At 38.0% G+C, this 25,000-nt stretch overlaps 1 protein-coding gene across 3 annotated transcripts in view; it reads right to left on the bottom strand.

Annotated features, from left to right (window-relative positions):
- LOC138013004 (uncharacterized) overlaps nt 1-25,000 on the bottom strand; it is a 31,482-nt gene that overhangs the window by 5,824 nt on the left and 658 nt on the right. Inside the window, exons 1-11 of one of the 3 annotated variants that reach the window (XM_068859966.1) lie at nt 18,664-18,908; nt 17,671-18,112; nt 15,048-15,195; nt 7,713-7,849; nt 6,901-7,036; nt 5,815-5,910; nt 5,527-5,657; nt 3,032-3,123; nt 2,713-2,797; nt 959-1,030; nt 1-36 (exon numbers count right to left, since the gene is read on the bottom strand). The exon at nt 1-36 is cut by the window's left edge and continues 63 nt beyond it. In XM_068859966.1, the coding sequence (XP_068716067.1) occupies nt 1-36; nt 959-1,030; nt 2,713-2,797; nt 3,032-3,123; nt 5,527-5,657; nt 5,815-5,910; nt 6,901-7,036; nt 7,713-7,849; nt 15,048-15,195; nt 17,671-18,066 (1,329 nt within the window). In that variant the 5' untranslated portion in view covers nt 18,067-18,112; nt 18,664-18,908. Of the gene's footprint in view, nt 37-958; nt 1,031-2,712; nt 2,798-3,031; nt 3,124-5,526; nt 5,658-5,814; nt 5,911-6,900; nt 7,037-7,712; nt 7,850-15,047; nt 15,196-17,670; nt 18,113-18,567; nt 18,909-25,000 lie in introns of those variants that run through there. The other 2 variants (XM_068859967.1, XM_068859965.1) reach the window with 2 other exon arrangements.

The raw sequence follows: 25,000 nt of genomic DNA, 5'->3' as shown, positions 1-25,000 counted from the left end.
TAACAACTCGGCATCTTCTCTTGTAAATTCTACTGGCTGTAGGTAAATAAGAATGAAAAATGGGAATTGAAACAATGAAACTATAAGTAGTCAAGCATCATTGGACTACTTTCATTTATTTGGTTTCCACCTTTAAGAAAAGTAATACAAGAAGACGTTTCTATATAAAGGGCATTTAATACGCAACATTTTAGTGCCCCTGAACGGAAAAGAAAAATGAAAATTCCACAGGTCAGGACAGTGGTCTATCCCAGATTTCTAAACTAATCGTCTCTATAATAGTGAAAAACCTCTAGTCAATATATATGTGATAATTTCAAGACAAGTTAAAAAGGAAACAGGACACTTCCGGTTGTCCTCCACGGCGCTAAAACATCAAGAGGTGCTACGTTGATATCCCCCGGTAACATCAAAGTAGCCAATGCTGGTTTCCCGAATAAATCGCTCAGGAATTTATAAATGCTTTAGTTTTCATTTGTATCGCAACACATGGAAGCTGGTCTGGTGAGTGAAGATTTCTGATGTAAAAAACACCGGATTGAGAAACCTACTGTTTTTACCCGGCGGCGCCATCCTGTTGGAAGAAGCGCAATGACTCAAAATGTTCTATAAAAGTTTATGAAGAAAATGCACCAGTGTATAATATAAACCGGACGTTTCCGGGGTGCTCCTTCTTTTTCAGTGGTTTTAAAAGTAACTGAAAGCACACGTCCATCTCGTTGGGACCACTTTCACGCTAAGTATGGGTGAAACAGAACCTTCTTCGTTATCATGCGGAACTTGAAAAGTGGTTTTGACAAAACTGTCACATTGCTTTCCTTTCACTCTAAACTTCAATTCTGAGGTCTCAATGTGGTCCCATCAAGATGGCCGCCTTGACTCGCCTTAGATCCCACATAAAATGCTAAATACGTTCATACTCTCATAACAAGTTGCACAACATACCAAAGTAACTTACATTCTTAAAAACTCCCCTGAGTTCCTTTAGATTAATAATACTGTCTTCATCAAGGTTATTCCTTTGCAGTTCCTGTAAATAATAATAAAATCGATGGATAATTGTCTCCTCCATAGTAGTGGTTGCCTGAGTAGGAATGTCGGTGAAAGGACACGAAAGGGCACAAAGTTCATTTAAGAGTCTAGCCTTCTAGCGCTGCAGCACTAATTGGGGACACTCTAAACTGAAATCAACAAATTAATAAGGTGAATCAACTCAAATGTTGGTTTTTGAGGAGAGGGGAAAACCCAAATACCCGGAGAAAAACCTCTCGGAGCAGAGTAGAGTACCAACAAACTCAAACCACATCGGTGGAAGACGAGTGCTCTCACCACTACGTCATCTTCTACGGTGAAGTCGCCCAACATCTGGCATCCTAACGACGTTCTTGGCCTTTGTTTACGAGGATGAAACACAGGTACAAGAGAAACAATGAAATGTGTACACAAGAAAAAGCGATCATGATTATTTCTTAAGTTTCACTTTCTCGGCATTACATCTTGTCATGATTACTCTCGGGAGTTACGAAATATTTTTAAAAGAGTTAAGCCGAAATAAGTCGTATAAAAAAGAAGGAAGTAAATATCATTATTTACCCTTGGATTTTTAGATTAGCTAACAACTAATATCTCTGCGCATTGAACAGAACAACTTTGACACATCACATGTGCAAACCAATAGCCCCTTTTCACGGTTAGTTTTTCTCATCTGCATTACAATGTAATCTAGCATGTATATGTGAGGCAATTTCGGGCTATTTTGTAGTTTCAACCCGAAACTGCCTCGAATCCATGTTAGATTACAATGTAATGTACATGAGAAAAACTAACCGTTAAAAGGGCTATTAGTTATTTACAAAAGCAGCCAGGAAATTGAACTGGGGACTACATGTACCTGGAACAAATTCAACGAGTGGTCAGAACGTGTCATGAACCCGGGATATCCGGATCTCAAGGCAAGCGCCCTAACCACTCGGCTCCACTGCCTCCTATATACACATGTATGAACAAGTTTCTCTTAATAAAAACATATCTACTCAGATATGGGGTGACTTCAGCGGCTTCACATGCATGCTGGCAGTTCTGTTGTTGCGGAACAAGAGAGGTACATTTGTATCGAGTGGTGAAACTGCAAGAAGAACGTTTCCCCTGTTTCGGCCTTCTCGCACCGTTCAAATCTCTCGTGCTCTGCAAAAACAGAGCCACCAGCTACACAGGCAACTGTAGTGGGAGTACAATTTAAGTAACAGAAGTTTGACCTATGATCTTCCAATTACTAGTTCGGATGCCCTTATACTGAGCCACAGAAGACTCATGGAAGATACCTGCTTACAAACATCGTGTTTTGTTATTCAAATGTGCCAACCACATGAACAAAGGACCTTAAAGACTTTGTTTCGACAATGATGAAGCCACTCGAGACAAGGGTCTTGGTCTCTGGTTGGCAGATTAATGACAATAAGTGACATCAATGATATCTTCACCACATGGAAGGGTGACAAATTCGCAGTAATAGTGAACCACACTGTAGGCAAAGTTTTAACTGAGCTCGATAAACGATGAAGTAACTTTCCCATAAAGTGAGGAAGGTAGTTCCATCAACACTGCCACAACAATAAGAGGTACAGCTTAATGTTTTTTAAAACATTAATAATAAAACAGCAATACTATTCCAACTGAATTAATCAAATCGACGAATAAGAATGAAATACAAACCGCCATAAATCTGCCAACGGCCTTGACCATCGTTTGATGCTCCTTATGCATTATGGCCTGTTGATGCTGCAGTTTCAGTCTCTGCCTAAAAAATGAAAAAGCTGTTGTTATGGTGAATCTAAAAAACAAAGATAACAGGAAATGAACCAATTCTCAAGAGAAGACACCCACCACTTCCCCACCCCAATGAAAATGCACAGTACTGCATGTACTGTAATGCATGCAATGTAATGCAAGTACGTATACAATAAAAAAATTAAATAATGCATGCATTGCATGTATTACAGTATATAAAATCAAACTAAAGTTTGAACATTACTTTGCAAGTTTGGTGACTGGTGGCTTTGGAGGTTTGTTACCCTCACGCTCTGACAGTAGTGTCTTCATCAGCTCTGTTTCAGTGTGCGAATACTGTAACAAATCAAAAAACAACATGATGCAACCTCTGTCACTGCACAAGGGTGCTACAAAGTATCTACAATCCTCCACATAATTGTTGAGACACTAAAATACCTTCTTCTCCATACCTAAACAAATTATTTCCGTGAAGTAAATCTTCATAATGCAGATCTCGCTCTACACTCAAACACAGTTGAGGGAAAGCTTGGTGTTTTTCCTGTTTCTTCAGTAGACCACTTTTACAGTTCTGTGCTCAGTTACCAGGCCTTTGAATAAATGTGAGGCTGGAGTTGTTTGGTACAAATGATAAAACCTTGTTGCTTTTCTTATGTAAATGATGTTTTTGTAATGCTAGCGATTTTCTATTTATATAAGAAAAGCAATGAGGCTTTTATCAAAACAAGGCCAAGTCTAGCCTCACGTTTATTCAAAGGCCTGGTAACTGACACCCTGTGAAGAGAGCCTCTCGGAAACTCCCAGAGGTCGAGCAAGAGAGGCTCTACAGACAATGGGTCAACTCTTTGAGTACGTCACCGCAGCCCACGTTTATGGGCAAGTCACTCCGGTCAAGCTGGTTTGGGCAGCTGGCATATACTTTTGATAAGGCAAAGGTCAAAATTGAGCCTTCAGTACGAAAATCAATATGGCGTCTGGGATCGCGACTTGACCTGGGTTTGAAACTCTCTCCTTGGAAGCAATGACTCGTGCATACTTAATAAAGACTTAACACAATTTCTGCAGAGTCCTTTGAATTCTTTCTTGTCGAGTTAAGGACGGCGCCTTCTATTGTTATTGCACACATATGTTCTGCGTATCTCGAGATACTCAGGTTTCCTATTGGTGATGCCCACTATTACAGGGGTATTTTTGCGCGGTTTAAAACTATCCGAAGAAAGTACATCTTAGTAAGTACTCTTGGTATCCAAAAAGAAAATTGGGGGTAGCCATGCATTGTTAAGAGATAATTAAGCTTCAATTGGAGAAAGAATGTCATACATTGCTTTGTATTTTAAAGCTTTTTACAAATGTTATTCATCAATTATCTTCGTAAAATGCATGGTTACCCCCCTATTTTCTTCTTGGATTTCAATAACACTTGTTAAGATCTAAATTCCTGCATAATCATAAACCGGGCAAAAATACCTTTGAATTAGCAGGCACCGTCCTTAAGAAAGGCTCTGCTGCCAGGGTGGGTAACTGAGCACAAAACTGTAAAATAGTCTATTGGAGATGCAGAGAAACCTGCGCGATTGTATTGAGCTGTAACGGGTGGGGAAGGAGGGGGGGGGGGGGGTATTGCTGGGACTTTGTTCTAATTATTGTCCACAAGGGAGAAACTTGAGAAAAATTTCAACACTTTTGTTCAGGATTGTTTGGTATTGTACTGTGATAGATCTTGCATGTGTCTGTAGCATGCTGTATGTTTTGTGGGAGCTTGTCTGACTGTAACTAGCACCATCTCACTCCATGTTCACCTACACTATACCTATCACTGACTTATCATAGACATTTTTTTTTTCAGAAAGCCACTGCCTCGTGTTTGCTGCGATTTGAAAAAAAAAATGCCAAAAAAAAAAGCAATTAAAATACAACAGATAAAAGTTTCATATTTTGTTTTGCTACACCAGTGAGAACACAATGCAGCGACTAAATTTTGCGAAATTAAGACTTCATTTTCGTACCTTGTCGCAAAATTGCGACTGGATTTTTTTGCTAATTTCAAGCCCTGCACCTGGGCGGAGAGAGGCACCGTGATCTAGTAAAGTGTCTTGCTCAAGAGCACAACACAATGTCCCCAGCCAGGACCCGAACCCGGACCACTCAATCCAGAGTCGAGCACTCTAACCATGAGGCCACCGGGCCTCCCACAAATACAACAGATACATTGCTAATGTCATACACGTTATAAATTGTTTATAAATTATTGTACATGTATCTAAATACAACAGATACATGTATAATAATTATTTATGAACAATTAATAACTTATATGACAGTAACAATGATTTAAATTAATTATAGTTTATAATTTATGTAACTACTGTATACATGTACACTATTATAATTATTTCTATGACAATAATAATAATTATTATTTCAGATAAATATAGTAATTCTCCAAATCAAAAGATTATGCTGTATGTGGAGAGCAAGGTTGATGCAATGGTGAGAGGAGTTGCATTTCACCAAATTTACAGTTGTCAGTAACATTAATTTCCTGATTCGATGGCATAAATTATGTAATTTTCTTGGTCTCTAGTCTCCTCTGCCAGGTTTTTCTCTCACTCCAATCAAACACTATTTGTTCTGCTTTAATTCCCTTTCATTTGATTTACAGTCTCCCCAATTTGTAGGCAGGCAGTGCTTTTCTATGCATGTGCGCTACTAACAAGTATAAACAAAAATAATACACACCAAAACTATTCCTAATGTTTTTGAATTCCAATTGCCAAACCTCTCCGACTTCTCAAAGAGCTTGGCAAAATCTTCCAATGGTTGAAGTCGCTTGAAAAATGTGTCCTTTGGATCCAAGGAAAGCCACCAACCTTTGAGAATAAAGAATTGAAAGATGAATTTTAAAGAAATTGTCAGCCCAACACAAAAAAATGCCAGTATCTCAAACAGTTCAATTATGTTAGTTAAGAGAGTACATGTACCTAATACAATTTTTACCATTTATTAACTACATCTGTACATACATACCATCAAATGCATGTATTGGATAATTACACAGTAGCCCTCCATCCACATAAACATCTTCGTAGTCATTGTTCATTTCACGCACACACTGAAAAACACCTGAACAAAAACGGATTTTTTTCTAATTTCATTAGAAGGCTTCTTTTCTTTATTTCTTTTTGGCTGACAACATACTATTACTGGTATAAATTACTACTCAATGGAAGTATTAGAAATCTAATTAACAAATCAAACGTGGTACTCTTATTGACAACAATATTTGTCATAAGTCTGCTACGAGCCTAGAAGGCCCATCAGGCCGGCGCTCTCCCATTTCTGTAGCATGAAGCGACTAGGAGTATTTCTACTCCCCCCTGGATGGGATGCTAGTCCATCGCAGGGTTACCCCTAGCATTACGCCGGTACCCATTTATACACCTGGGTGGAGAGAGGCACCGTGAGAGTAAAGTGTCTTGCCCAAGAACACAACACAATGTCCCCGGCCAGGACCCGAACCCGGACCACTCAATCTGGAGTTGAGGGCACTAACCATGAGGCCACTGCACCTCCCACAATATTTGTCATCACAGTGGTCAAAATGTTGTGGACTGACATGGAGCGCGCAGTATTCAATGTCAAAGAAACTGTTTATTTCGGTTTATTTCGTGAACAGGATAGTCACACAAAGAAAGAGCAAGCATGGTCTATAACATTTTTTGCAGTCCGACTGGTTTACTTCCCAAAATGAGCATTTCTGATTGGCTGTACAATTGCGTGACACTTTGACCTGAGCATGACCCAAGAAATGTCATCTAGACTCTTATCGCCAATGGCAAATTAGCCAATCAGAGTGTGAGATTACAAGCCATTGTTGGTAAAAAATGATTTGGACCTTAACAAAATAATGCAAAGACAGCATATTTCGATGACTGAAATTTTCAGTTGATGCATTAATAATTTACTCTGATAGATATAGAGGATGCTGGACAATTAAATAACCATCTGCGCCAAAGAGATCTTATGCCAAATTGCTGCTGTCATGCAGAAGAGACCTTACAAGTTAACAATACTGTGCAAAGCATGTACAAAAAAGTAAATTCTGAAGCTAACCTGGAAGAGCAACTGACATTCTGACAGCCCTTCTTATTGGTGTGTTTGGAGTTGTCTTGGGGTGAAAGTATTCCACTGACATCTGATTTAAGTTGGTGACAACAATGCACAACTCCTTGTGAAATCTCTCCCAAACCTAAATATACCCCCCAAAAAAAACGTCAATTGAGACTCTGAGTTGCAGCTAATAATAAATACTATTATTCTTACCATTGTGCTACATCATTTATTGGGCAAAAGGTTGACAGAGAAGCTTCTGGAGAAAAGGTACTGACAGAAGAAGGTGACTAGCTGAGGTACTTTATATGCCTTTGGTTCAACCTTACAGAGCAACATTACTGTATGTATATGACCGTGATTTTCTATGGGTATATATTAAAAATTAATTATAAAAAAACATATATGAGAATCTGAGCAAATCAACATCTCAAAAAGTTTGCAAGCACAAGCAAGAAACCATTCATGGAAATCCTGCTAGCAAATTGAGCAATGGTCAACAAGCCCTATAACTGATTAACCACTCCACCTGAAATTTTTTGTTATTTATACTTTTTTGCATTTTCCTTCAGACGTTATTTATTTTTCTTTCATTACTGTTGCAAATGTAGAAAATGTGAAGCTGCACAAGCCCTGTCAATCAATGAGCTTGGAGAAAAAAATCTTGAAGCATCTAATCTCTAGTTCTGTTTTGTGGTTTTAATTCATCAAAGTCCTTACAAGTCTGGATTAAAAAGAAGAGTTTATTACACGCAGTTTGACCCTTGCTCTTCAGTTTCATTCATTCATATTCTTTTCATGCAAAATTCTCTGACCTCTTTGAATGTGATGTCACTATCCCCAGTGCGTTCTTTAAGTTGTTCTCCAAACCATTTCAACATCCGTTTACCAGGATTCCAACCAAATCCTTTCAGCAGATTTGGAAGGAGACTGCAATACCCACATGTGTGATCTGTCAATCAGGAAATTAAAGAAAATAATTTCTTGAAATTAAAAAAGCCAACACAAAGTGGATCGAGATTATTGGATAACCCTTCTGCTACATGTATATCCAAAATCAAGCAGCAAAAGTACTGTCATTTGGAAACAATTTCCCTTTAAACAAGAAGAAACATGCAAAGTGCAATTTGAAGTCAATTTTAGCACCCTTGGCCAATAATGCATAGCGTATGCAGAAACCCACAGAGTAATTAACAACTATTCACCGAAGTGGAGGTGGCTAGCGGTGGGTATTTACCGAGCCGCGAAGCGGCGAGGTAAATATCCAACGCTAGCCACCGAGACCGAGGTGAATAATTGTTTTAGTATATACCGTGAAACACCAGGGTATAAGCTGCACCTTTTTGCTCAAAAATTTCGGATCAAATCGGGGATGCGGCTTATCTGCGAGAACATCTAGACACCATGCCGTAAATTTGCATAAATTAACGAGTTTAGCGAAAGTTCTTAAGTCTGTATAGACCTGTGCAGCAAATTAATGAGAATTTAATAAAACAATACCACATTACGCATTGATCATTTCCTTTGCGAGTTTGGAGGCTTCTCAAAGAGCGTTTTTGTTTGAGCTTACACAATTAAACGATTAAACCTTCTTCGTTAAAAGATCTTTTAACCGGTTTAACATTGCCTTTCTTGAGCAGGTGAACTTCACTCGGCAGGGAATCTTCATTCCACCACAAAGTTGTTTACAATGTCCACGATGGCCGCTCACTTCGACAGAAATCGATCCACCACAAGCAAGAATGCCTGGTTACTAAGAAACCGAACCGAACCGAAACGTTCGTCAGGTGTTGTTGCATGTAAATTCTAATGAGAAATCATGACAGGAATGAAAAATACTGTATTAAAAATATAAGTTGCTTAACTCGGGGTGTGGCGGCTTATCTGCGAGTGCGGCTTATACACCGGTGTTTACGGTACTAAAACAGTGAGACAATATACAGCACAAAAACTTAATTTGGATGTTTCCTTCACTTGTCACGGATGGCATTTTTTCCGAGTTGCTTGGAGGTAAATAGCACAGGATATTCAGAGTTTGACGAGCCAATCAGCGCGCAAGTTCAATGCTATCCACTGTTTTAGTATATACTAATATGAATTATCTGCTAGCAGTTTACCGTAAACACCCGCAGATACAGTAAGCCGCACCCTGAATTTAGCAGCTCAAAGTTTGGAAAACAAGTTTTTTAAAAGAAATCAAAAGAAACCAAAGTCGAGCCTTTAGAAGTCTTCTTAATCCACTGTTCATTGAACGAAAACTCCCTTTCTATTAACAATGAAACGGAAAATAATTCAAAGTCTTACCCACCATTTTAGCACTTTAATATACTGAACATCATTTCTACCAAATTTGACATACCCTGTATGATTGATCTTTTTCTGGTATTAATTTTGTTGGCAGGAATTTCTTCATTCAACAGTTTTCCATAGATTTTCGCATGAACCCAAGAATGTGAACTGAACGTTCATAGCTTAGTAACCAGGCATTAAATCAAACGTAAAGATGGAAAACTGGACACGGGATGCAGCCTTTTTCAAATGTTCCCACAGATAAGCCACACCCCTGATTTCTAGCGACGATTTTAGGGAAAAAGGCGCAGCTTATCAGCGGGTGTTTACGGTATTCACTATCTGGAATAGAGAATTTAGTTTCAAAAATTATATTAATTTTGATCTAAGAGTAGCTACATGATTGTAAGTGAAAGTGATAATCGAAGTTAATTAATGAAGCCCCTTGAGTCTAGATTATGCCTGGATTTTTTCAGGCTCCTTTACACATGCTCAAGTTGCCTCATTACTGGGTTGCCTATGGCAAACCAGTTGGAATCTGTGTTTAGTTTCGTGTTTTTTTATTTTTTTTTTCCGTGTCGGTAAAAGTCTTGCCTGTCACTCCCCTGCTAAGTAGTGGCTTTGTGCATAGAGTCTTGTCTGTGTATTTTGTTAGGTTTGAGGGGGCTGGGGGAATACGTAGATTTCCTTGGTGCACACAGATGAACGTTTAATTATTAAACCCGCAATGGCGTCGAAAGTCGTGGTAACGGGGATGGCGTTTTAGTGGAAAAAATATACCTTTATGAGATCAAGAATGGAACGTCAATTGGAATAACGAAACAGGCGGGGAAAATAAATATCTGGAATCTTAAAAGCGACGAGGGATGGTCTTCGAGAACAATTGCGGTCGGATATGAGAAAGTGTGTGTTGTTTCTAATCTTGTTTTATAAACTGTGCTGGTATGTAGAACACTGACAGTAAGTGGGAAATTGAGTATGGGGTATGGGTGTAAAAGGAATCGAATGTCTTGAATGTATCACCGTGTTTACCGAAGTGGCATCTCATTTGTCTGGCAATTTGCATTTAATTTGCAATCAAGCTGTACAGTTTTCAGGTAAAAAAATAATTGAAAATGTGACAGTGAAGAATTATTGGAAAGAAAGGTTGTTGTCTATTTTGTGCTTTGGAAAATTAAAGGTTCTTTAGGAAAGAGTTCAATCTTGAACTGAAAAATATATTTATTTGGATATCGTATGGTTTGTGAGACGGATTGTTTCTTGTTTGCACGCACGGAATTGGAATAGAAAGGGTTTTTTTTGTCTCCAATAGCAAATATTTTGTTAGTTTCAATAAATTTCATGCTGGAAAAGGTTTTTGTGAGATGTTTCAACTATTGTGATTCATTGTGCTGTGTAGTATTCGAGTTTAACTAATTTGCATAAGTGAGTTGAAATTTAATACGCATTAAATAAAGATGACAGGAATTTGTAGGCATGATCGTTCTGGCAAATGATTACAGCTGGCGATCGTTTTTAATTAAGGTCAGAAAAAGATTTCAGTATAGTCACTCTTGTGTAAAATGAAGTTATTGTTAACTTGAGAAAACAACAATAGGGTCGTTTATACGAGAGAAAATAAGCCGCGGCTTACTCTGGACGCGGCGTACATAATACGCCAAAGGAACTATTTATACGAGTATAAACTCCCAGGCCAGGATAAGCCGGGGCTTGAGAAAGCTGTGAACGTAGATTTTGCATCATTTATATGGGCTGTTCGCGTTTTATTTTCTCTCGTATAAACGGCCCTTATATTTCTTTAACTTTTTTAAAGAGAGAGATTTCGCGCAAATTTTATTTCAAGCTATTCAGTTGAAATATTATTTCTCACCATTGGCTTCGTTTGCGTGATCATTTACTGGTGTTGACATTTAGGAGGTAGTTGTTTGGTTCTAAACGAGTAGGAATAAAACGACCAGGAATGAGCGAATTTTAGTGGGTGTGCGATAGCAACACGAGACAGGAGTCGAGAGACTCTAACGATAGACAGATATTAGCTAACCCCTCCTGAAATAACCGAAGGAAGGCAGGCAGGCGTTGGTGGTTTGTGTGAATTTATAGCACTAAGTGGATGGAAGATTGGGCAGCTTCAGAGACGTCCTTCTGAGGAAACAAATTGTTAAAATAGCTAATTGTGATTGGAGAATTTCGATCCTCAGTATAATAAGTATAATAATGCCTTTTGTTGACAGGCAAAACCATATGATTGAGCGTGATCATACCAAATATCATTTGTTTGCGCAATCAAGTTGTGGCGAAGTGTGCAGCCCATGACAGTATGTCGTTTGTGAGCATATTGCTTTTTGTTGTATTAAGCTTCTTCCTCGGAACGCTCAAACAACTCACTTATGCACGCGCCGTTTGCGGTAGACCCACACTAAAAGATGCTGTTGAGCGATTGTTTTGGCCGGGGTTGGTCCGCAAACTGAAAGAAAGTTTATATGTTGAGAACAAATGCGTACTAAATGAACAAATATGTGAAAATCATGATATGAACTGCACTGAAAACCAAATGCCAAAGGAGAGAAGCACAGAACTGTGAAAGTTTCCTGAAGAAGAAAGTTCCTGATCTTAAAGTTAGTGCTAGCGGTATCGAGCTAGTCGCAGAGATGTACGCCTAGCCGGATGCATTTAGTTAAATTTCTGAAAAAGGTGAATTTTCTGTCTATTTGTATTATCATGGCTTTTTGTTTTCTGCTGTTACTGAATCCCTTTGTATTTGGAGCTGTAACGCTACTTCATGTGCAATTACTTGTATCGTTTGCAATTATCCTCACTAGTGGTGTTGTTAGCATTTTTACTGGGTTGCCAAACCCAGTCGGAATCTCGGTTTCATTTCGTGGGTTTTTACTGGGTTGCTAAACCCAGTCGGAATCTGCGTAGCGTTTCGTCGTTTTATTTTTTTCCGTGTCGGTAAAAGTCTTGCCTGTCACTCCCCTGCTTAGTGGTGTCTTTGTGCATAGAGTCTTCTGTGCGTATTTTGTTAGGTTTGAGGGGGCTGGGGTAATGCGTAGATTTCATTATTAACCTGGAATGGCGTTGAAAGTCATTGTAACGCAAATGGGGTTTTAGTGCATCTTTAAACAAAATATGCCCTTATGGAGCTCAAGAATGGAACGTCAATTGGATAAACAACTTAGGCGATAAAAAATAAATACCTGGAAGTTAAAGCGACGAGTAATGGTCTTCGACAACAATTTCATTTTTCGCCGTTGGATATCAAGTAAGCTTTAGCTTGGTACTATATACAACTCTGAAGTCAAATGGCAATTCTTTTATGGATTTAACAAACACTGAAGGAATCGAACGCCTTGAATGCATCACTGTGTTTACTGAAGTCGCATCTAAGTTGTCCGGCAAGTTACATTCATTTTAAGACTCAACTCACCAAAGGTAAAAACAAATTGGAAATGTGACAGTGAAAACTTATTTGAATGAAAGCTTGTTGTTTCTTTTGTCTTTTATTATTTACCATCAAGGTTCTTTTGAAAAGGGTTTGATGTGAACTGTCAGAAATTAATTTAATTGCATATGCTTTGTGATTGTGTGTTTCGTTTGCACGCACGCAACTGAAATAGGAAGGGTTTTTTTGCCTCTTAATCGCAAATATGTTGTTTGTTTCAATAAATGTTTCGCTGGAAAAGATTTCTGTGAAATTTCCAGCTTTTGTAAACATGTCATGTGTAATTTTCGAGCTTAACAAATTTGCATACATGTGTTGAAATGTGATACGGGGAGAATTTTGTGGCAGCGCATAAGTCACGAAAATAAACAGGTCTGTTGGAAGCGTGTTTGAGTTCAACAAAATGAGCCCCAAAATCAGCAAAAAATTGTCGATGAATAATAAAGTAGCTGCTATTTCCAAAATGATGGAATTACCTGGTGATAAATAACCTCGTCTTGGAGAGTAGATTTTTGACTTTGCAGAAACAATGGTGGGCGATTGTGATCTTTGTTTTGAATTCGCTCATTTATTGTCAAACTTTATAACACTTGACAGAAAAAGAAACTTACGAAAACCCGGTATCTTGCCATCATTTGACACAGATGCTTCACTTTAGTAAACTTTAGTATTACAAAGCTGTCAGATGCTCAGCGGGCACGCTTAAACTTGTGGTGAAAGAAGTTGTGAGGGAGCTTGAAAATTATCAACATGTCAGCCCAGAAGCATATGTTTCTCACTTCCCATTTATTTTCTTCAATCTCTTTGGGTTCAGTACTTTGCTAGTAACCACATGTCTTCTCAGGCTATTCACCCAAGACTTCTACCATGGCACTACAATGATAGACAATACCAAAACAATATCGTGCACTGTTAGAGCTACATATTACGCAAGGACAACTTGAATCTCCTGGAAGACAACACACAGCTCAGTTGACATTTTATATGGAATAAATCGCTGTGTTACTTCATTACCAACGTAAGCAATGCGTGTCTATTTTTTCTAAAGAGCACAGGAATTTCTTCTTTCTACAAATGATTAATTAACAGGCTGGTAACCAGGTTTTTAACCCCAGAAAAGGATCTGTTTCGTCGTACGAATGCGCGAGGACCTGTGAGCCAAAGGGCCTCTGCTGGTAAGACTTCTGGGTGACCCTTTAAATGGTCTTCTTAATGACCCCCCAACTTGAAAAAAATTGTCTGGAACGGTGCACGTACCACAGGCAACCCAGTGTACCCTCACGGAGGGTCTAGTTAATAATTCACTTCGGCCCTGTCCACACGCATCCAGATATTTTATGAATCCACAACTTTTTCTCAGCAGATTCAAAAATTTTAACATTCACTCATGACGTATTCAAATAAATTTGCCGCCCACATGTATGCGGATTCATTCTAGTACCCAGGACTCCTCTGTGACTATGTTGAATATTTACTCGTGAGACTGAATCTGAGTTTGTAAAGTCACTGGATTTGAAAATATCCAGATTCAAACACCTACACAATTCCAAATTCTTTGAGTATTCAAAACTTTCCACTCTGGAGAGTCCAGGATTCAAAAAGTTGTGGATTCGCATGAAGGATTCACCAGATACATGTGGACGAGGCAAGCAATTCCCCAGATAAATGGAGCAACCAGATTGGCGGGTTTTTGGTCAGGATATTACAGTACAGACCATCACCATGGCAATGGTCCATTCTGTATTTTTCCCCCTCTCTCTCTTGGGAAATTCAAGTTGAGCGAAACACAAAAAGTTTAATTATTTTAATTATTTTTTCATTACAACAGTAAAAAGCAGCAAGTGGGATTTAGTTTTACATGTAAAAAGGTTACCATCCAAAGACGAACATTCACCAAGTGGAGAAGTGTCCAATAGCTCAAAGAAATGATGCCATATAATAAATAACTTATTATAAACCTCACTTGTTTGGGACAGTACTGGGGAATATTGGCCTTCGGTCGCTTTTCTACAGACCTTGCGCATACTGCCACGACCATGGGCCAACGATCCCCAGTACAGCTGGCTAAAAAGAGGTTAGTCCTTATTGTATCACTAAATTGATATGTACTTTACAAATTAAAAGGAACTTGAAAGGAGTAAACAACAAAACAGTGAGACAAACAAACTTACATTAAACTGGTAGCTTTGTTTGAGTTCCAATGAAAGGACACTCAGCTATCTTTCTTTGATTTATGTTAACAGAACTTTGTGCTCCATTACCTTGCTTATGAATCTTATGTACATTGCAAAACAGCTGACTGGGGGCAAGACAGTTCATACATAACAATAATTTTGTGGTGAAAGGGACAGAAACACTAAAAGACTGTCTTCGTGCCTGATGGCACTAACAAAACAAACATTTGGACAAAGCTACTCACCAACTAAAATTCTCCTTAAATCCTGTTCCAGAAATTCCTGCAAGTCTGTTGAATCGTAACCAAGAGCAATAAGTGTTGCAATTATTGCTCCTGCACTTGCGCCTGCTACTCTTTTGATATTCTTCATGATGCCAGCAGATTCCAACACCTGTCAATCAAATAATTATGTAGATAACTTACACTTATTAGTGGTCTAAATTTGAATTATTGAAAATTATCCTTTCATACTTTCCCTGGCCATACAACTACCGTATTATGGGTTAAGGATCTCCTGTAAACCAACAGTTATTTTAACATTCGTCATAATCATTATTGATTCATTTACAACTGTATTATCATTTTTTCTTTTTCTGCTGGTCAGGAAAAGGGATGACGATAATTTTCCAGAGCATGCATTAAAATTCTATAAGGTCCATTCTTTTTTTTTTTTCAAAATCAGCTCTTTTTTTCAATTTCAAACTAACACTCTTACATGTATGGATCCTGGGACATGTGAAAAACACGGAAACAAACTCAATAATTTATTCTATTTTGTTTATTTCAGAAGGTAAATATTTTTTAAAGTTTTGCGTCACAAACATTCTTTACAAAGCAACCATCACCAGAAACAATGGACATAGGCTCAATTATTTGCAGACAAAAACAAACACGACCATGGTTGTCCACAGATTAGCATATGGCCTTACGCTAGGACAATGTTACTGGCTCTCACGACAAAATACAGACTATATGTACATGTATAAACAAAAAGACACTTAACAATTGACAGAGGTTTACAACAACAAAGAATTATACACAAGCAAATGCCTTGTACATAAATTATAGAGAAAAAAGTTCTAAAAATTATTTGAGATATTACGGGCAAATGTTAAAGAAAAGCCATGTACATGTATATATACTTTGAAAGATCAATGAAACGCATATCAATATCCATCCCCTCCATTTTTTTAAGAAAGTTTAGAAGCAAGTCTTTTAAAGTGTGTTTTCCTAAGCTAGCAAGGTTCAGAGGGGATACCATTCCATATTATTTTTCATACCAATTCTAGAGAAGGAAAATAACTGTTAGTTTGTTCTCAACATTTTTTATGTGGATAGCTCTGGATTACAAAAAATAGAGATGTAGAAATGAGGGTTTGGCACTGAAAATACAAAAAATGACGGTCTTCATTATTTAAACATCTGGAAAAAACTGCCAGCACCTTTTACCAGTAATCACCAAATACAATAATCCTAAGATTAATTAATGTTATGATCACTTCCTCTCTTTCCTTTCAAAGATCTTATTGGGATGGTTTGTGAATCAGGCTGTCAGGCATAGACAATGGAAAATTTGTAATCGATTTCTGATTGTCTCAAGTTCCCCAGGCGCATTCATGCATTCCTTAAATGGTCGTTAAGGTGGCAGGCACATTCATGCATTCATAAAACAGAAAAATGTACCACACTGCATTTGTAACCACTCTATAGGCTTGACAAATCGCAATATCACCTCTCTAACGCAGTATCTTACTCACTCCACGAGCTTCCTGTATTTGTACAGGAAGTAAGTAAATCTGGTGATGATGATCGGACATCAATCAAGGCTTGCTTATCTGCTATCAAATTTACCTAGCTGCATGCCTGAAAGCTAAAATCACTGTAAGGGATTATTTTGTATTCCGAGATACTATCACCTAAGACATATATTTACAGAGCCTTAATACAGCAGTTGCGTAAGACTCTAATGACTGAACATAATACCAGATGAGCTCAGATACAGAACCATGTCACTGCAGACATTTTGATAGAATTCTATCTAACTCCAATTTTACGCTTATATAATAGCAACAACTTAACGATCAAATTATTTTGTATGGATAATCAAGCTTAAATTCTCCCCGTCATAATAAAAAGCTCTCTCGCTACATTTTTTTGCAAAAGAAGAATAATTTTGTTTACATTGGACAAAGTTTAAAGAAGATCGCTAGAACGCGCGTGGGTAGATTTGATAGAAGTGATAAAACAACCGCCGTGAAGGTTTCAAAACTAATGCAGATTTTATGGGGGAAATTTTCCTGTTTAATACATTAACCCACACTATCCCGATTTTAATCAATAAATTACGTTGTTAAGGAATCACAACATGCAATTAATTAAAGGACGGTCCACTTACACAAAGCCGCAAAGGGAACAAAAATATCGCGCTGATTCGAGGATACAGCAATTTGCAGATACCGAGAAAATATCCTTGGAAGTGGTATCTCCGAAAAGGAACAACTAAATGTTGACGAGTAGTAACTTTTGGTGCGTCTATAATATTAGAAAACTCTTCAACACGGAATACCGGCTAATTACAACAGAAAGAATTCTCTGTGGTGCTTGCAATATTGCTTGGTTTTTTCGATTAGATCTTACGGAAATAAAAAGAACCAGCTGAAATCAAGACGAATTAAGGCTAAACGGAAAGATATCGTAAATCTTTTACCAACAATATTCTTTGCGGAAAAGAATTCCCCGAAAATTCGCACTTGTGCTGTTAAGTAAACACACGACAGCAAAGGAATCCATAATAAACAGGGCCGGAGTGTGATACGTGCATCGTCAAAACAACACAAATGAACAAAAACAAATCAAGTCTACGAACCTGAAGTGCACCAACATAAGCCATTCCCTTATTTCCACCACCTTCAAACACTAGATTCTCAAATGGAAAGGGATAGCCTTTGTAAAAAGCTTCTTCACAAGAGGTGCTTCCACGCCGGAGTCTTTCATTGGCTTCAGCAGCAGTCATAGATCCTACACTTCCCAGCAAAGTCGCTGCTTCATGTATCCTGGGTTCCAAAGAAGCCTTTGAAAAAGTCTTCAATTGCCCATTCATCATACCATGATTAGCACTGCCATTCATGCCCCTATGAGCGGGTCGAGCCATGTCGGAGGGTTCGATTTTTCTACTCTCGTGGAATTTTCTACTGCTTGATGTTTTCCTTTGCCTGACGTGCGTGGTCACTCCATTGGCGTTTTGATCGATTGTTCTTTGCATCGCAAAGAGACTATCCCACAATGCACTGAGGTGCACCCGCGTTCATCTGTAAGTACAAATATGGCCAGCAGAAACTATCAGCTAACGTGAACTCTTCAACCAAAACACGCAACAAATAAGCGTTCTAACAACAACGGCAAAGAGGAAAATACAGTTTACTATGGAGGCTGACTCATGGTTTCAAATATATCAATACAATGCAATTAAAAGATCTCCGCTAAATACATCACACATGTATCCGACGCTTCCTGACATTAGACACTGATTTTCAATTAGGAAGATTGCCCGTTCTAAACGAACTTTGTCCATTTAGTGACTGAGAAATCCGTCCTTGTTAACAAATAAATGAGATCTGCACTTTTTGGGAGACAATGAAGCCATTCAATATTTCTGTTTGTCTAGAATCCGAATTCCAACTATACCCGTGAACATCAATCAACTGTATTCAAATTGGACCCAAGAATAAAAAATGAAAGTAACAAGTTTTTGTCAAACACAGACTTCTACAAGCAATGTGTCATAGGCAAACGCGAACTGTTGTTACAGAGATAACTCTTTTAATTCGCGGCTTTGAGTAGTGTAGCAAATGAGTGTCACCTGAGTTCACAGCAAACTACCACTTTTCTTCTGTAGATTCATCAACCATAAATGAAGCTCTTCGATCACAGCAAACAACGATGCAAATTGCTGTTGCGTAACGACAGACCATTTCTAACTCCATTAAGAGACCATTTTGAGCAGCAAATTTCAGTTCGGCAAATCAAACAATCTCCGTGTCAGACGAAACTCTTTTAGACGAGAAAAGTGTTAATTTGAATGACAACAATGTCATATCACACACAATGCAACCCTATTAATTTACTAATTGTTATCTCCGAGGTCTCCAATGTGCAAACAAATTACCATGGGAACCGCAAATTAAAAAGAGACAACTGCCCAAGCAAAACTTTCGTGGGTCATCATATTTTGCCTTGTCTCTTTAAATGATATCCAGTAGCCATGAGGTTAAAATGCAAGGGAAAGAATTAATTTGCAACAATAATAAACTATTTAGCCGCAAAAGTCAATTCTTTTTATGGAAGTGTAGCTCACGAACCATAGATAAACTCTATTGCAGCAAGACAATTGTAATTTTTCATTAATTCTCTCGCTATAGAATACGAATTTAATTGTTTTTAAAACAAAATTAACCAAGCAGGGATTCTGTAACGCGACCTGATTGCATTTTACAAGAAAACGCAAGAACATTGTCCAAATGTGGCCAATCATTATACAATTGTAGCCTCGAATTAACGACAAAAGGCAAGCTCAGTATTCGTTTTCTCAAAGAGTAGTTTTCGATAGTCGCATAAGAGCAAAACCCAAATTATCGATAAGAGACCTGTATGGTAGCCAATCAAAAGAGGCGTGAACAGGACCAATCAAAATTCGAAAAATGAGTTAAATATCTCCTGCGAGTCTGGCGGCCGGGATAGTGCAATAGCCTGCGGTTCTCCGGAGTACGACTACTTTCGTAGGTATTTCCGCGAGTTTTTAATTTTGCGCTCGCGCGATAGGTTTTAAAGTCGAGTCGCAGTTCTAGAAATGCGCGTTCCGAACGGAAAATTCTTACTGGCTGACTTAAGGACATTCGCGCCCATTGCTACTGCGCATTTTTTCGTGCATGCCACACACACGTCATGCATTGCAGACCACGAAAGTAAACACGAATTAACTAATATAACAATGACCACAACCAGATTTTCTGTGCCCGCGAGATTGAGCACCCCGGCAAACCATTGTTTTAATGAAAACCGCTGGTAAGCAACCTGGTTCTGGTCATTGCTGTCAAAGGTCGTCCATGCTAAACACGCAAACATTTTCCACAAGAATGGAACCTGAAAGCGTGAGTTATCACTGGATAGCTGTGGACCCCGGTCTTCTCGGAAATGTCACGCAATGACGTCACAGTGCGAATAGATAATCGCTTTGAGAAATCGCAGCGATTTTACTCTCTTGAAGATGCCAAGTGACCCCCATTTTTCTTTCCGTAGATCACTTCCTTTCCTGATTTTGTCCATTTTAACAAAAAACAAAACAAAGAAATCTGTACGTGAGAAGTTACAAATATTTGACCTTTAATGCTCTCGTGCCACCGAATATTTCTTTCTTAGACTAATAATATGTATCGTATTTTAAAGTTTATTTCACCTCAGAAAAAGACATCAGCTGCAAAAGTTTATTTAGTTATTTTAGTTATGTTGAATTGAGTACGTTTACAAAAACGTACGTTAACGTTTAAAAAAATCTGTACGCAGAAACATTTTGGGCGCGAAAGCGTCAGCTCACGATTCAAAGTGGGTCACCAGAAATAAACAAATACCGCTAATTTCGCTCACCTTTCTTCTAATTCCTTTACATATGGAATATAAATAGATAGCTCCTATTCACGAAAACTACGAAGATTGTACACACACGGTTTAATGGTCACTTAAATCCGCTTGCGTTGGCCTGTAGCTCCACTCGTGCTTGCACTCGAATGAGCGGGTGACGCATGCGTAAATGCTGATCTTGCAACCCCCTCATTTTTCCTGATTTTGCAACTTCACTCGCTTATATCTCTGCGGCTTCCGGACGGTGAAATTTTTTCATTTTTAGCATGTTAGCTTAGATTAATTTAAAACGTTTGTATTTCAAATTTAAAAAAATTCTGTACGTGAAAAGAGAAATTAATGACACATTTAAAAAAAACTTATTCTTCTGAAAAACTGACCGACAGATTTTGTTGAATTTTAAATATTTTAGAGATTATTTCTAACATTATCTGGTAACACTGAATGGGAAGATTTCACCTCCCCGTTTTTTTCAAAAAAGACAATATATCTTGATTTTAATGTTCAAAGAAATGCCTTATATCGTTGCCATGGTAACGTTATTTTGGAGGAAAATGTGAGAAATCTATGATGGCTACTAAATACCCTGGTCAAATTTTGTCTTGATAGATTACTCTAACTGTAACTCAAGACAGAATATGTTTATTTGTTTGAAAAAAAGGAGAAACTATTTCGAGCCTCCTAAGCCAAAGACTAAATTACCAACCACCATGTGAAATATCCATTGCTTAGTTCGGCTCACTGGATTTGTTTCTTGTCGCAGCACTAACAATCTCTGGTAAGAGTAGGCTCTTGAAAATAAATACTGACATATTTTTTCGGCAATGTTCGCCCGCAAAGAGGAGAAGAAAGGAGATGCATGCTCATATGGGACCCCCATGTTCCTAAACTCAGTGGTGTTGGAAATCAAATTTTATCGAGTCTAAGGTTTCTGTTCTGTTTCCTCGTTTAACGGTGATTGTTTAGCTGACTAGCGTTTTGTTGAGAAGGAGAGTTGTTCAAAGCTCTACTCAAAATTTGTCTTCACTAGAGTGGAAATTCAATGTTTCCATCCTTTCATTCCTGTGCGATTTTGCTTATTTCCACTGACGTCTGGTAGTAGCGATTCGCTCTTACGAAGAGCTAACGCCAGCTAACAAACCTTTCTTAAGGTGGGCCCCAAGCATGCCAGTTGTATCATATTAACTTGTTATCTTTCATTCAAGTGATGCTTTCAGGATGCTTTTTTTTTCTGAATTAAGACTGTTGACAGCGATATGCAAGGGGTAGGAGTTTATATTTTCCGAAAATTGACGTTGGGTGCCCCTGCATTTCATAAAAAGAAAGGCGGTTTTTCTGAAAATATTTGGTTTCTTTTTAGCTATGTTAAGTGATCAGAGAGATATAGTTTTCCAAAATATAATGCAATACAATCGATGATATAAAGAGACAGAACGCATTCATTCAGATATTCCTCATAATTTTCTGATGTCTTTCAAAGTAATATGTCTTTTATATATAAAATCGTCCTAAATTTTAAGCAATGGCATTGAAACTATGGCATTTAGTGCCATAAATATCTCCTAAAATAAAACAATTAACTCTCTATATGTACCTGTTGACAAACAACTGTAACATCGCCTTTATCATTATTCTCAATTTGCTTGTTTTTTTCTGCAGCTGTTACCAAAAATAACCTTGATCTGTTCCTGATCTTATTATATAGGATGCGCTTCTATTTTTGCTGAACCATCAGCGATCTCGGCTCGCGTTTCTGTTTGTTGTGCAAAAATTTACCGCAGTTTATTAAAGCAACGACGAGCAAAGTGAGCCAGTGTGTGTTACACTCATTTAACATTGATCTCAATCGATTTAGAGGAGAGTGGAATCCTTCCGTTTCTTTGCAGTTCAAACTGAGCTGAAGCCGTTCATGAGTCTTCCTTCGACATCTGTGCAAACGTTCAATTAGTCACATGAAATGCTTTTACGATGCCTAACTGGTTAGTTGTCAGGTCAAGTCAATCTTTAAGCCACAAAGAGCATAGAGGGACGAAGATTGACTCGAAAGACAATCAAAGGTGATACTGAACAAGATCTCCTTACAATGAGGTATAAAAAAGCCCAAAAAATTGTAGATGATTTTAATTAATACCACGACAGTAAAACGGAAACTGGTTACTCGGTTTCCTTGAGAAGAGCTTCTAATTCACGATTAGAAAAGAAAATCAAAAACGTTTTCTGGCCCTAAGAAAGGCTCTACCTTTGTGTAGGGTAGCCTGGAATCAGCCTTTAAAAATTTAAGTCAGCAAGGTACGAAGGTTTTCTACACGGTGCGCTAAATCATATTTCAAGATATGCTTTCCCGATTCAATTACCAATGAACAGACTAATTAGGAACTTGGTTCAACTGGCCGGTCTCTCTTCAGTCGGCTAGAAAAGGTTATACATTAAACATTTAACTCATATCGTGCTATAGGTCCATATCGAACCCGGGCCATAAATCGAAGAAGATTGACACATGATAGCAGTTTCATATAACAGCTTTCAAAGTCAGGCAATACTGAAGTAAAAAGTACTTGTAGCAAATGTTCGGGTCACGTAAAAAAAAAAAAGCCATATTAAAATTAAGGTAAGCTTATATCATTTTCGGCAATGCACGAATAAGGTTATCCTTGAAAGATACACAATATTTCGTCAGCCCTTCAACACAACATACACGAAAGCCTCAAAGTGTGGATTGCGATGTTTACCTAGGCATATTCTGTCCGGGGCAAACGCCAAATCAAAAAAAATAATAAATCCACATTATGAAACTTCCTTACATCGGATTACTGATTACCAATCTTTTAAAGGTTTTTGCATTTCCGAGAGGGTGCTATCTGCACGCGACACGTCTTGCGAATTACCGTGCTAAAGATACAAAACTAAGAACTAAAACTTGACTGAAAAATCTTGGACAGGCAAAGAACCCACAAGCTGGAGACGTGTTTATATGATTGCATGTTTCATGAAGTAATGGCAAAAGGCATAGGGGGTTTTATATGACCATTAGATAAGATTCAAAAGTGACAATTCAATTGTATACCTTAGAATATTTTATATCTTACCTCACGGCAAAACGGATATCACAATTAAGTGAAGTGCTGAATCTAAATTGAGCAGGAAATACTCGAAATTTTCACCTGTAATTTCGATTGACTTGAGTGTCAAAAGTAATTGCCTTTTAATGCTACTTTTCGGCAATAACAAAGAGGCTCTTTGTTGAGCGGAAATTCTCTGAATTTTCAATTCAAGCCAATCTCCAGTGACTGCTAAAAGCTCAGGAAATTGCTAGCGAAGAGTTGGCTCATTATCAATCTTTAACCCCTGTCATGTAATGGCACAACCAAATAAGGAAACAAAGGACACGTTGCTGCTAAACGATACTGAATTCAATTATGGGATTACTTTTAATTGTTTTAGAAAATCAATATGGCCTCCTTAAAAACATGATTTAACTATAGTAAAGAACAAAAAAGAATTGTTGGAAATTCCGTCTGCAGTCATGGGGATGAATCTTAAAAGGATTAACTAGAATTGTAAACCGTGGCTCTTAGATATATAGTGTGCTTTGTAAGTATTCAAACAATTCTATTAATCCTTAAAATTACCGGAAATTGTCAGCAGTAAGCTTTTCTCTAAATCGTCAAAGACCTTTCGTTTGAGTTGTCTACGCGAGGAGATGCGGAATCTGGGTAAGATTTAGAAGAATAACACGCATAAAATAGTCTGTTTTAATTCTTGATGTCAGTTCAGTCGAAAAAAGTTGTGGTTACTTTTAGTGCGGATACAAAAAAATGGCTGGCTTCACCTCTGGAAAGCATCGCCACTGACAATAAATTTCGTATTACAATCTGACCTGCAACCTTAGAACATGTTATTGATCACCGTGCTCCCGCATTGTTGGGGTCACAGTGTGTGCAGAGAGGCTCCTTCCGTGAATAAGCAACTGTTAATTATCCTCTTTGAACATCAGTAACATTGTTGCTTAAACATATCCCGGTATCCGTGGTCGATTGGTTTTATGACGGGTCTTGTAAAAATCAAATGGTTTTTCTTATTAACTTCGACGAGGACTGCTAACAAGTTCAACAAACAATGTTATGTAAACAACCGGTTTCCTGTCAGCATAAAAAAAATATGAAGAAAAGTGCGCAAGTGAACTACGTGACTGATATCTTTGCCGAGAAGCAATATGATTAAAAGGAGAGTTTGCAATTTAAGATATTTGGATGTTTATCATGTCACGTGACCTATTTTCCTCATTTGTTCATTGCTCTTAACAAGTGGACATAATTAAAGGACGGCATGACAAAGCCTTTAGAAATGGTTATCGAATAATCAAGAAACAAGATTGATATAATGAAGCTGAATGTTCCCCATTTTTGAGCCTGAAAAAAAATGTAAACTGTAAGAAGTCGATGTCGGGTCACGTGACAAGAATGTGATACGGAACATTTTGGAAAAATTTTAACAATACCGATAACTAACTGCCTGCCAAGTTTCATAGGCCCTGGGCAAATGCTCTCCCTTCAAATGAAAAT

The sequence above is a fragment of the Montipora foliosa genome, chromosome 8 (assembly GCF_036669935.1).
Source record: "Montipora foliosa isolate CH-2021 chromosome 8, ASM3666993v2, whole genome shotgun sequence".
In the NCBI taxonomy this organism is placed as follows: domain Eukaryota; kingdom Metazoa; phylum Cnidaria; class Anthozoa; order Scleractinia; family Acroporidae; genus Montipora; species Montipora foliosa.
The sequence above is the reverse complement of the archived record's forward strand: the minus strand, read 5'-3'. Positions and strand labels throughout refer to the sequence as shown.